At 30.5% G+C, this 15,297-nt stretch overlaps 1 protein-coding gene across 5 annotated transcripts in view; it reads left to right on the top strand.

The window, feature by feature from the left end:
- LOC113509075 (DNA-binding protein D-ETS-4-like) overlaps positions 1 to 15,297 on the top strand; it is a 58,225-nt gene that overhangs the window by 30,842 nt on the left and 12,086 nt on the right. For 2 of the 5 annotated variants that reach the window (XM_052895582.1, XM_052895581.1), the window contains exons 2-3: positions 9,345 to 10,125; positions 11,338 to 11,492. In XM_052895582.1, coding sequence (XP_052751542.1) covers positions 9,345 to 10,125; positions 11,338 to 11,492 — 936 coding nt within the window. The other 3 variants (XM_052895583.1, XM_052895584.1, XM_052895585.1) reach the window with 3 other exon arrangements.

Genomic DNA, 15,297 nt, shown 5'->3' with positions numbered 1-15,297 from the left:
TCCCCAGGTTCTGAGATCGTGTAGTTTCGTAGTATATTTTTCTTCAGAACACAATCCCTTATATAGACGGTAGCAGATGAAAAGCAAAGTCTCGTCTTAAATTAAGAGGTTTGATACCGCCTGTTAACCTGGGATCGTCAACACTATATCCTATATTTACATACAGACTTAGATTTTCAACCTGAAATAACGGTCGTAAAACTAAAAAACCAAATCTTTTTGTAATATGGATAAAATCATATTACGCCAACCCCAAATTATTGGGATAAGGGTAGGAAGATGATGGTTATGGTATGCAGTAACCTTTTTTATTCTGAGTATGTCACACTCGGCTTAAATTCATACTATACAGAACTTGTATTATATGAAAGAATGAATGAACGAGCTAGATATTGAGAGACATATTTAACAATCTTTATAAAAACTTGTAGATACAAAACATTTATATTCAGACCAATACAAATATATAAATGCTTATGAATTCAAATCTCTGCATTGTATGAGATTGTGCCACCGCCATTTCACTAAGGTCTTTATTTAATGAAGAATCAAAAATGGAACTATATTCCATTTTTAAAATTCATTTTTAAGCTCATTATTGTTTTAAATATACAGTATATTCCTGATTGCTGTATTTTTTTTATACAACTTAGAATGGTAAACAAGCTGACGGTCCACCTGATGGAAAGTGGTAATCGTAGCCTATAGATATGAGCAGTAGCATGGACATAACAGAGTATACTGTTTCGCCCATGATACCCCCCATGCGTTGCCATTCCTGAGGACTCAGGTATTATTCCTCTGTACTCAGTAAATTCACGCCATATTCCACCCTTCAAACCGAAACACAGCCATGCAAACACAACTGCTTCACGGTTGAAACACGAATGGGACAGAGGTACCCAAGCAATCAACTTTTGTACAAAGTCTCCCTCTGGTAATTTATGACTTCATTTCACATTACCATCATCATTTCAGTCACTTATTGTTCATCTTACATTTTATGATTAATATTTTTTTTATATGTCCTGTTTTGATTTACTCTTCATTGCTACATTACTTGACTTTATCTGATATTTTTATCATAATTTTAAATGTTTAAAATTATATTTAACGCTTCCTTTTTTAATTATCCAATTTATCACCCAATTGCTGTATTACATGAATTCACCTCACATCATCATCATCGTTTCAGCCATTGTCATTTCATTCATCTTACATTACAAAAAGTTTAATTAATTACAATTTGTTTTACGAGTATAATGCAAACGGCTGTGATGTCATTTTGGTTCCCATAATGTCAAACGATATTGAGTCACTACACACCTGACACATCTACGTTTGTACGGGGCTATTTTCTTAAACAGCCACTTATTGTGCCCGACACGTTTGTTCATTGTAAAATACGATTTTAAATTAGTAAATCTCCATTCAACACAAAAGTATTGAGAACTTCAAAATATCAATTGTATTTTTTTTTTTCACTTGTGTATTATTCAATTAGACAAATTATTAGAACTATTGAGGATAGAAGGGGAAAAATGTTGGGACACTTGATACGACACGACGCACTTATGAACATTATAATAGAAGGTAAGATAGAAGGAAGGAGGGGGAGAGGGAGACCGAGACATAGTTACATCAGGCAGATCAAGGAAGGAGTTGGTGTCGTGTCGTATCAAGAGGTGAAGAGACTCGCTGAAAATCGTAGTGTGTGACAAGAGCTCCACCGACAAGAGCGCAGCTCTTAAATAGGATAGATAGATAGATAGATTATTCAATATTATTTGAGCTAATCCTGAATGTTATTATTTGTATTTTTCTTTCTTTTTTTTGCATGCGTTAGAGTTGACTCTCCTTGTAAGTTATTTATAAATTTTGTTACGATTTTAGATGTTTTCTTTTTTGTAAACCAAATCAGCAAATCATAAATATCTTGTTGTTCTTGGAGAATTTATATAATTATCAAAAATAATATGTTACTAAATTAACTTCTATTCTACTAAAACTCAAATAAACTGCTTAAGTTTATTTAAGTTTTTACTTAATTGCTAAATCGAATTAGAGCTAATTGCAACTCAAAGTTGTTTTAGGATGAGGTTGATAGGACTTAACACAGATCGTTGACACTTTGATAATCTTATTACAGATAACTTAAATGCCACCTTTTGACTTTTAGAATTAAAAGTAATGATTCATAATATTATATATATATATATATATATATATATATATATATATATATATATATATATATATATATATATATATATATATATATATATATATATATATATATATATTATTTATAGCAAGGCAACAGATTACAAATTAATACATTTATAAAATAAATATTACATAAAACGGCATTAAATTTGCACTCCAATAACTGCTCTGCATAACATTCGATATTATATACATTAAAAGAATGATAAATATATTACTACACTGAAAGACGATATGGTTGATAAATGTACAAAATTTGTCATTAAAAATCCGTTTACATGAATGGAAACCATAAACAAGGAAATTATTAACAATTTTTTTTTTAATAAAACTAATAAATACGATCACTTGGGTAAAATAAATTCATTTAGATATCTAGGGTTATTCCGAACTATTAAAAAATCATAAATCATTTATTACGTATTACGCAAAAGTCTTTAATTTAATAGAAAAAAAAAACAGTTATTATTAAATAATTTAATTTAGAGCATTGTTTATTAGTTGTGTTGGCGTCAAATATAACCGGTTTATATTTAGGTGATAGCTAATTTAGGAAGTCGAAAACAAACATTCTAATATACGGATATTAATTGAATCGTAGTCAACACTATCAGAACTGAGTCGTGGAAATTAACGAAATGAATTAGATATTAATTTTCTATTGACATTAACGTCATCGAATCCTAATTACTTGAACGATGACGTTTTAAAACATATCATAGTTCCGATGTAGGTTCTATTAAAAGTTCGATATTAGTTCAGTCGGAGCGTACTTCCCGTGGTGACGCAGGCGTTCATTGAGCCAAAGGCTTCGTGCGCCGACGCAGAGCTCAGTGGCTGTGTGAACTATCCGACGCGCACACGCACTCATGTCCAAAAAGCCTTCGTGTTACTTCATTCAATCAATGTAACTAAACAAAGTGTGCAACGTACATCAAATACGGGCCGTGATAAGAGGGCAACGCGAAATCATCCACCCGCCGGCGATATAACCTCAAACCCTGACGTTTCAAGACATGGACGCAACGTCAAAGGTGCATCAACCCCACAGCTTTGATATACGGAGGTGACTGTGTGAGTGCGGTTTTTGATAAAGTTTTCATTCGAAGTGCTCGATTCATTGACTTAATATGGAGGGTGAAAGTATGCAGTATCAAGTGAGTTGATCAGTTTACGTTAGGTAAGATAGAGTGTTCTTAAGGAAAGGAAATACTTAGAGAATATTATAGACAGACTATTGGAATGTTTCACGTGAATGTTCAGACTCAATTCAAATTAATATTTTTTAAATTTATAACCATTTCCAGACACAGTCATAAGCTTTTAGATGATGTTTACATCTTATAGATACATCTATACCTATAATATATATATATAGATGATGTTGAGTCATTGAAAATTGAACCTTATTACGATAACAATAAAGGTGATTTGAATTAAACACAAAACAACGAATCCATCTCGTCTGCTATAAAGTTGTCGCCATTCTATCGGAGATTATTATGTCATGGAAAACCCAAAACCTAAATATATAAAGTTTAGTCACACAAACAGAGTTAGTGACATGTCTTCACTAAATGTCCAACAAATCTCAGTTTTGACTGCAAATAGACTAAAACAAGGTATAATTCAAACTAATGGGCAATTAAGTCTAATCGTTGGTAGACATCTTGCAACGAGACTTGTATTGTTACTAGTGTATTATGTAAAACTTTGTCGTGGGAATTTAAATCTTAAAGTGCAGCTGCGACGTACGAAATTCGTAATAGAATGAGAATGAACCTCTACCGCCTAATGTGGAGTAGCAATTTTCTTTCTGGCACACGTTAAAGTAAATTTAAGTGTTAATAATTTTAAGACAGCTTTAAAAATATTAATTAAATACAGATAAAATCTCTTTATAAATGTTTACGTTCTTTACATTTTAATTTATCCCAAATTTATTAATTAAATTGACTGTATGTCTCGAGCTAAAAATTCTTCTTTGCAAGATAGAAACGTATTAACTTATAAAATCAATTTGATTTCTTTAAAAATGTTAAGTAGAGTATATAAAGTTGTAATTATATATCTATCGGGATCGGTTACAACAATTTCAAGTAAGTGACCAAATAAGTCAGGTATATAAACACGGTCGAGCGCACTGGCGTGCGTGAAAACCCCAAGGTCTGGTCGAAATTGTATCAGAGTCTGCAATTTGGGCAGTCACGACACCCATGCGTTACTATAGAGTGTTCATAGACAATGAATTGACGTCATAAATGAACGTTTCATTGTCATATTTTTTTTTTTTTAATAGGAATGTAAAAACGTGCTTCCTTAGTGTCTTAGAAATTGGTTTGAATTTGGTTCGGATACGACAGCATTAAAAGGATTGTATCTCAATTTGAATTATAGTATATACTGACCTTCTTCATACCGTTGCCCTTTTGAAGCACGATGGAAGTTAATGACATTATTTTTTTAGCAACTAAAATCGTTTTTATGAAGATTGCCTAAATGACTATGGAATTTTAATCCAGAATAAAATCATTTGGATTCAAGAATTTTTAAATGTAAAGACGATGTATTTCTTGTTAGCTGAATCCAAAAAAAAGAGGTTGTCCAGGAGGAGTTGCAATTGCAAGTTTATAAAAAATAATCAGTTTTAGATCACGTGACTACAAATTGGCCTGTTTAAAATTTTTTAGTGCCGCTGCATTTTTTAGTGCATTTCAATTGAAAACTTTTCTAAAACTATCAGGTATTAAGTATTTATAATAAGCTCCTGGGACATTACGTTCTTTGATATTTATAAACCCTCTTAGTTTATATTAGATAAACTCATTCAATTTTTTTTTCTTAATACTCTATTAATTTTTTATCTTATTATTCTATTTTCATCATCATCCATTCTACTTTTTCTAATGGGTAAATTAATTAAATCCGGTATCTTTTTTGGGTCACCCTCTTCCCTTATATGCATCACTTTCAAATTAATATTTTTTTGTAATTTAAACTTCATCATTCTTCATATCTCATCTATACTAAGGTGGGGATATGGTAATAAAATTACAGGTTGCTGGTCATGTCTATAGGCGACTTTTAGGATGTCCATTAGCTTGTTTGCCATTTTAAATAAGAAAATCTAGTTAACCCTCCATTCTTTCATCTTACTTATTACTAGTATTATGCACAGGCTTTCTCTTATCATAATTATCATCATTGATGATTAACATCGATGTACAAACGTATTATTACATATTATTATTAGTATTTGTTTTTTCTTTTTCAATCATTTCTATTATTCTATTCAGAATAGAGGGTAATATGATAATGAAACCTTTTGGTTATGTTTTCTTTTGTTATAAGTTTATTATAAATCCAATACCTAATAAGTCCATGTACATAAAAATAGTATAGTTTCAACATTTCACACATATGTGTTAATTTAAATGGTTCTCCTACCTTCTAAAAATGTAAAATCCCTTAAATTGATTCTAAAATTAAATATTTAAAACTAATTGAAGCGAATTGAAATTGTATAAGGGGGGGGGGGGTCAATCCAAATATTAGAAAAATCAAAAGAAAATAAACGGTGAATTGATGTTGGTAACTATATTTTTGAGTTAACGTTTAAGGCCCTGTTTACATTACTAAAACACTCACGGCAAGTAGCAATTGAATGTGAGAATAGAAATTAGTACATTTGAATCCTACCACTTGAAACAGGTAGTACTAGTCACTTGAGCTACCGTTTACACGAATCAAATAAAGCACTTATGTATTTACAAACTAACAAACGTGCGTTACATAATATGAATACGTTAACATGTAACACTGTAGCGTGGGAACATGTAACAATTAATGTTACATTACATGTATGTAACACACAATGATTTTTTTCTGTAAATATTTACCCTTCAAAGATCATATAGGCTTGTTGGCCTACTAGCAGTTTGGATTCTGTATAGATAATCTGTCACTTCTTAAATTCCTATTGATTGGACATTTCCGCGTGTCGGCGCCAGTATCGAATTATCCATTCTATTTATTCATACTATTTATTCATATATGTCTACTCACGCACAGCACATCCTCCTATAAAATAGTATATAGGATTTTAACAAAAAATAGATTTAATTGTAAATTTAGCCCGGATATATTTATATTTATAGTTGACGTTAACAAACCACGCGTTATTATTTATTTATTAGCATTGTTTATGCTTATGCCTATTCAGATTTATTAATAAACTTAGAATTAGAATTAATTTTTTTTAAAGATTTACAAGTACACATGGTGTGTGTATGACCAGCATTTATAATAAGTCTGTTAGGAGATTTGTATCTAAAACAGTACGACTTAAAGATAAATGTCTAACGAACCTATTGGTATCTACCTTCTTACATATATGACAAAGAACAGAACACCAAATATTGTTCTCTCGTTTTATTTTATTTATATAGCAACGATAATATATTTGTCAATATATTTGTTTGCTTCTAAATTATTATACAGAGTAGTTTCTTTTCTTTTTATTCTGCGATTTTTAGTTTCCAGCGTTCTTTTTTCAAATATGATAAACATTTATTTTTTATTTAAAATTAGTGGACTGGTACGTTTCAATAGGCGACCTACGATTAGTGTAAAACGGATTTTTAACAACGCCCTTCTCCCACGATTGTAGCAACTACATTGTAAATTGTGACAAGAATTAGCATATAACTTTTTGACGTTGTATCTATAGTATTTACAAATTATCTTACTGGTGACTTTAAATTCTTAAAGGTGATTGATCCGTAAAATCTTCATAAGATAACGATCATTCACAAAGGTGTACTTGCCTAAGAGTCATTTATATATCAACGGGCGTGCTCAAGGAATACAATATAAAATAAACCTTACTGTTATAAATATAAAGAATATAAGGCCTTAACGATATATAAGTTCATTCATATATACCAGCGACGTCTTGTTTGCCAGATGGAACTCTATTTTTATAGAGTTAAGGATTATTTTACATTGTATTCTTTAAGCTCGTTTACTCGTAATATGGACAGTTCCTTAATATATATATATTTTACATTTAGATACATTTTTAATTACACTAACTTATTTGCGAGACTGATGACCTAGAGCATACTTACTGAATAATATGTCTTTTAACCTTCAAAATAAAAAGAAAGGCGTTATAGGTTTGAAATCTAGTTAACAGCTAGAGTATTATTATAACAAAATAAATGATGTCCGCATTTTAAAAAAGACCTTTTTTTTAATTTGGCGCGCTTTAAAACTATTATTCCATAGATATTAAATTTATATTAATCTATAATTTATTAATTATCAATAAAAATAATTTGAACTGAGTACTTAAATACAAAAAAAAAAATAATATCTAATACATTCGGAAAATGAAATAGATTGAATTAAAAAGAAAAAAGATTGAAAATTTAAAAACAACACGTATTCTCATAGTTTACTGACTGTTGTTTGGACGTTTTCTAATTATTTTAAAGATATTTGTGTTTTTTTTTCTTTTTAGTGTAGACAAAGACCACAATACTTCACTTGTTTCTATCCTGCCAGTACCATTATAACAATATCAAATAAATATAACTATATCTCTACTCTGTAAATAATAACTTGTTCATAAAGATGAATGCATTTTATGCATTCTAATTATACTTATACTACGTGGGAAATATGTAAAGAGGACGAGCTATTGTGTGTTTGGAAAAAAATCTTAAGTATCTTGTTATAAGAGTACTTGTTCATACATTATTACCTGTACAGACTGGTTAAACTTGAAATATAATTTTTACTATTGAAAACTGAACTCCGTACAGTCATTTCAGTTTTACTATTCAACAAGATGGGATTGTCACTGTTGAGAGTGAGTGACTGTTGTTTTAAGATTTTTTTTTCTACTAAATTATACCAATCATTTGATTTTTAAGATAAAATATCCTGTGTGAGAAATACTCGAGGGCACAACTCTGACCTGGGTCAATTTAGAAAAGTTTTTAACTGACAATGGAGCGTCTCAATTAGATTCTATTTTTAAATACATTTTAAGCTTTATTTTTGTCAAATCTGAATCAATTTGAGTGATTATTTTTAAGAGGTATTCCAATTTTAAAGTAGTTTTTTGTAAACCAAATATTTCTAAATTATTATTTACGTGCATGCTCTTTGTTTTACTTTGTATAATTTTACGTTCCCTTTTATTAAATTTGATTTTCAATGGAGTCTTTTTGTGCTGGGTTTGAATGGCTCATGGAGTTTTTATACAGAAGTTGCTTTTATATTTGCCTTTATATAAAAAACATTAATTAGTGGTAGCACATTCTATTTTAAAATTCTTGATAACAGTCCATCTCATCTTAATGAAGATAAAAAACACTCGGACTACTGAATCTAACATTTGAATCATGCGAGATATATGAAAAGCCCAAAAAACCACATAAATTTTGCACATACGAGTTGTAATAGGTCCGTCCGTAGTTTTTGTGTGACCTCAACTGTTTTTCTCATCAAAATCCCATAACCTTACGTAATGTGTTTGCGATTACACTTTTTTATATATTATGACAAGGTGCTCCCATAAATTTTTCTTAAATAATAAATATTCATGGAATTTGCCACAATTTATTATTGAGACCACTTAATTTAGTGTAGTAAATTTTGCCAAATCTATTAGTCACTGCTAAGTTTAGAAGCTTTGACGTTCCGATAAATATACAATAAGGCTGAAAATGTTCTGTTTAGATTACGACATCTGGTGTACAGTACAGTTGTGACGTCAATGATGACTTCACAAGCATCTAAAATGGTAGCCAAGTATTCGCCGGTAAATAGTACTTATATGATTGAAAAAAAAAATAACGATACTAGAACTAAAATGGTATCAACTTTATGCGATCTTTTCCAAAGGTTGGCAAACTAAGGATGCAACTTTATCTTTTATTTATTATCACATTATTTTGTGGTAATTAAATATTTTTAATAAAATATGTATTGTTTGTAACTATTTACAAAGATCACTGAATTTTTACCATTTATATATTTTTTTCATACATTTTATTAATTAAGTCGAAGCTATCAGGTTATATAGTTTTATTTTTCTTTGTCAACAGATGCCACAGACAGTACCGAGGTCCGGGTGTAGCCCGCCGTCTGCGTCACAGGGCGAGAGGGCGGTCCCCGCCTCCCCCGCCGACATTCATCACCTCCTTCGCCTCCTGGGGGCTGCATCACCTCCAGAATCGATGCTGCACTCTCCTCCAAACCCGCACACCAAACCTCCCCCACCTTATCCAGAAGACAACAACGTCTTCTTAGAACGCCTCTACGATTTTGAGGGATATCACACTCCATCTCCGTCATCGGATGACACAATCCCAACAGTGGCTTTACAGCCGGCCTCACCTTACCATTGCCTCCCGTACAACTCTCCGTCAGTCTACATAAAGGAAGAACCAAACAGACTGGCTGTTCCAGGATTCGCATCGCCCTACCCCCTCTCGCCTTCTGGATCTTGCGCATCTTACGGCAGCCAAAATCATTACAACCATTCACCAGTCCCACAACACGAGGAGTACATTGATATCGAAGAGCTTCTAAAAGAAAATCAAATACTGCAAGAGAGCGTTCAACAGAATTATATCACGCCAAAAATTGAGGTCGAAGAGCCGAGAGATCATATCCTTCTACGATCAGCTCTCGAAGATACCACTTTCCAGAAAAGATTGAATCTGAAACCTATTCCTTTAGAATTAGGCGCTGTCAAAATGGAAGAGAGCAGCGGGGGTGACGAAACATTGGTAGCACCAGATATTGACCGCGTACTGTCAATGGCCATCGAGCAGTCGAAGAGAGATGTGGACAACACTTGCACAGTACTAGGAATCTCGCCAGGTGAGTCACCGAACAGTTATAAAATATTACTCATAAATCGAAATGCTAAAATTTTTTATTTCATCTTAAATGGTTAGATCATCATCATCATTATTTTAACTGTTATCTATCCATTGCTGAATATAGATCTTCTTCGTAGATATGGAAATGAAAATGGTTACATGTATGTAAATATTTTCCAGAAACTCCGAATTTTACACCTTACAATAATTCTGATTATGATAGGTCAGTCTTGGTTCTCTCCCGATATCTACGAATACATTCTTCCACGTTCTGAATCGTATATCGGTTTCGTCATCATTTCATCCATTAGTCATAAACATACTTAAAAGACATTTGAATATACACGCATTCTTGTACAATTTATAACAGAAGACCATTTTTCTTGTGGGAACGTCGTCACTTGACACGACTTACTATGCGATATGTGAGCGATTATCAATGACGTCATGTTGCCTTCAGCGCGGTAAAAAATCAAGTGTTTCCACGTAGATAAGATGTCAGCTACTGCTTAACTACTTCGTTATTATAAATGGATTCCGAGAACTGGCAATGATTGCTTACGTAAGCCCCCCATCGTACGTATAGTATGAACTACGTATGATGTTCATTATTTATTATATGAAATCACTGGTTATAATTTATTTCCCTATATATGTACGTGATTCGATATGATTATTGATACAGTATTAATATGTTAACGAGTGCTTATAATATATGTATTTAATATAGTAATCTATAATTATTAGTTCAAAATTACGTAAAATTAAGTCCTTCAAATTTATATACTAAAAGCGTTCTTATTTAACGATCATTGTAAGAAATAACACATTCATTATTTTTATTAGTAACATTTCTAAATCTATATTTTTAAATTCCAGCGCCATATTTGATATTAACTACAAGTATATTAAAGCGATATCGAAGAGTCGAAATAGTTCGTGCATAATCTTGAGAAAATTATTCCAATTTTGTTACAAATTTACGAGTACAGCCAAGATAAAATTATCAGAAATAGGAGTCATTGAAAAATAACCTCTACTTAAACAATCTTTGTCTTGCCATAAAATTGTTATTACGTGCAACATATCACGCACAAAGAAATTCAAATCAATAACTTTGTATTTACATCAATTACTTTACAAGTATTAACTACTATTATAAGATCTTCTTAAATTGTACTACCAGTATTGACTGCAATATTCATTTCAGATCCTATGCTCTGGAGTACAGCGGACGTGAAGTCTTGGGTGATGTTCACACTGCAGCACTTTAACCTACCGATGGTTCCAGCAGAATATTTCGCGATGGACGGAGCGGCTCTAGTTGCACTAACAGAAGACGATTTCAACCAGAGAGCACCACAAGTAATTATCTTTCTTGTTATAGTAAAATTAGGAAAGCCTATTTCGATAAACCTTGATGAAAATGTAAACAATGGAAGAATAGAAGTGATCATAAGATAATTTGCTGATAATCTAGTAGAAGTACATATAAAATAAAAATAAACTAATTGATTGAATTATTCGATTCATTACTAATTTCGTTTAGAGATTTTTTCTATAATAATTTCAATACAACTTGGTTACATTTTTATTAGGTTCTACAGAAATAAACTACAGACCTTTAGTTACCTAAAACTGAATGTGCAACCCCTTAAAGAGGAAAATGACATATTGACGTAACTACTATATTTATTTGCGTTTGCTATACTAATGCAATTTTATGCATACTCTGGTATTAGCTATTTAAATTGAGAAATGTCAAAATATCTTTAACGAAGTCAAAATACTTTTTTGCCAGCTAATTTATCTTTTATTTCTGATTGAAACTTTCAACTCATTTTGCTGTACAGCTTTTGTTGTATTTAATAAACATTTATCAAAGTAATGAGTTAACTCATTACTTTGATAATTACCCTGAGAGTAATCGAGGCCCTAAGATAATTAAGTTCAAAGTCTTTGACGGTCTAACATGTAAACAATAATGATATGTTGATAAATATCAAAGTAATTAAAGAAATTGGCGACCTTCGTAACATATCGGTAAAGAATATCAGTTCGTGGAAAATAGATTACCCATTAGATGCCTGTCTAATTATTTTAGAAAGTTATTAAATGTTTGTTGATTTTATAAATAAAATAATAGTTATGATGATGTTATATTTTGAACACTAGATTTTAAAATTATTCTTGCTTTATATAAATCCAGATCTGTTGTCCACAGTTTTTTTGTCATATTTCTCTATCTTACCCAATCCATATACCGTACGATTTCATAAATTTTCCGCTTCATCTCTAGCTGATTCTTTTTTTATAAGTGTACCATAGTTAATATTCTCAAGACATTATTTATCTCAGTATCAATTTCTTGTTTCAACTGTATTTTGATACGATTCTTAGATCATCGGTACTGATTTCAATAATTGTTTCCTAAGTTTTTTCTTTTATTTAAGCTTACATCACATATTCTGTAACACACATTTATATAATAACGTGTTTATTTGGCAAGATAATAATTGGCGATGATTCAATTTGCAGTTAGTCAATATAATACATTAAAAATTATAATAGTTGTCATATTTTCTTTGTTTTGATTTCTAAAGTGTAGTTCATTGAATTCTTGGTATTTAATATTATAAACAGAGTGCATGCGCTACTTTTTGAAAGTAGAAATAGGTACCTGACATATATCACATCACAAAAAGTTCTACCACGTAGTTCTTTACAGAAAATTAAACCTAAAGAATGATTCATTATGTAAAGAGCAGGTAGTTTTTGGATTATTTAACTAACGATCTATAACAAGTAAATATAAGAGAAATTTACTTTGTCTATAATTACTAGAATTGGCCCTTATAGAGTTTGATTTAAATTTTGATTCTCTTGTTTGAAGCAAAATGCTTTTCACGATAGTATTTACAGTATAATTGTTTTTTCAAATAGTTACCACATGTACTACTTCAGAAAAGATATTTTTTAAATTATTACATTGAGACATTTTCAATGCTGTATTTGAATTAAGTGTTGTAACTTCGGCCTTTAAATTGATAACAGTATCAATAACGTAAAGGTCACAGATAATAAAATACAATTGGATACTTATACATTGATGATGTAATACATTATTTACTTCAATGTTGGAAACATTATGATTGAATTAAAAGAGATAGTTCATCTTGAATAGATATCATTAATCAATCATCAATTCAAGCATATGATCGTCATTAATTTAGACTTGTCCAATTACTTCTATTAGCCGTCACACATGAGTTTACTTTTTCTTGCATTATCATTTTCCTTTCATCTTTTCTTTTGTCACACTCATCTTATATATTTTTTCTATCATCCACATAAATATTATTCACATATATAACTAATTAATTACTTTGCAAATTCTCTGTATCTGTAGTACTTTTAAACTTTCTTAATAATTCCTTATTTCTTTATTCTTTGTCATCTTTCACATCTATCCAATTATCTACTTGTTTATGTTGTGTTGATTGGTAAACTTCACTAATCGTATTATAAATGCGAAAGTAACTTTGTTTGTTTTTTACCTCTCGGTACTTTAACAGCTTTACTAATTATTATCAAATTTATGTAATATACAGGTACTATATGGTATGTAGAAGGATATAAGCTACCTTTTATAATATATCCCGGTCATGTGGATAAAGACACGAGCAAAAGTTAATTAATTATATGTTATGCAATATATATAACAACTTTTGGGCCAGGAAGTGTTACGTTGATCGTATTTACGGTCAGTTCATTTAGGAAATCCGTATAGGGGTAGTCATTGCATATTCGTTATATAAGTTTGTTTTGCAACTTGTTTATTAACAGTTTTGCAATAACTGGGCCGGTCAACAACCTAGAAAATTGCGATATTTCTCTTTATGACTTCATTGTTGATATCTGTGGTAACATTCAGGTACATTTTTAAGTACCCGTCAAAAGGAAATTTAGAATAAGGTAAAAAAATTACAGGTTTCAAAGATTTCTTAAATATATTCACATACGATCATTTCAACGTGAACATTATTTTTCGAATAACAAATTATTGATCATCGCTATATTGTCAGTATTCTGAAAGTTGCATTTTGGAGATTGTGCGCAAGAGTTGCATAATCTTATTTCCCCACCATCCTTCCTTTATCAGACGATGAGATACATTCATTTATAATAATCCATTAATATCACCATCTTTAATTATCTAATAGAATGTAATACAAACCATCTTTATTTAAATAGACTTGTTTACCAGCTCTTTTAAATTATCACTTTTTATTATTTTATCACTAGATTCGAAATGCTATTATCTATTGAAAATATTTAAAAAAAAAACTCAATAATAACTTTTTTTAAATAAATATTAATTGAAAAATAATTTTATAATTGCCTATCTATGTAAAATGTATAACAACGTAATTCTTAATAATAATACACTTAATCTCTAACAATACTATCTGTTAACTAACAACAGTCTATTGAGATACTAATTATGTAATGGTGTCAGTTTGAAAATGTCTCTTGCGGCTAAGAGATGGCTAATCGGCAAGTGCTCTTTCAAATAGCTAGGTAATAGTTGTCATCGTAGTTCGTACGGGCCGATGCCTCGACTTTCTCCAAGGCCGATGAAAGTCTCATGATGATCGCACGTTCGAACACGTTCAACCAACACGTACTTGCATACAAATTGTACCAACATGTTTACAAATTACAAACATATTGAGAGACTTGCAATTGACATTGATGTGTGTTTTTTTATCTTATTTGTTTTTGGAAGTTACTAGTAGGTATATGTTGTAGATTTGACGATTTCGTTGCGTCGAATAATGTATTACAATCTAATAGATATATTTATATTAGATATATATAAAAGAATGTTAGATATGAATACTTTATATTATATGTACGTGATCAAAGTCCATTTTAGTTATTTTTCTCTGTTGTTATTATATAAATATAAATATATATGACTTTACTACAAAATAATTTGAAATTTCGTTTCAAAACAAAACAACTTCAATCTTAACATAAGTATTACCTATTATATGTAATACAGGTGTACAAACATAGTATTTATTATTGTAAAAGGAGTCACCGAAATCGATAAAGTCATGTGCGAAAATGTCTTATAACATACACTTAAAAAAGAAACAAATGT

This window comes from Galleria mellonella, unplaced genomic scaffold, assembly GCF_026898425.1.
Source record: "Galleria mellonella isolate WM207_F2 unplaced genomic scaffold, CSIRO_AGI_GalMel_v1 utg300, whole genome shotgun sequence".
Taxonomy (NCBI): domain Eukaryota; kingdom Metazoa; phylum Arthropoda; class Insecta; order Lepidoptera; family Pyralidae; genus Galleria; species Galleria mellonella.
Note: the sequence above shows the minus strand (reverse complement) of the source record. Positions and strands in the feature narration are given on the sequence as shown.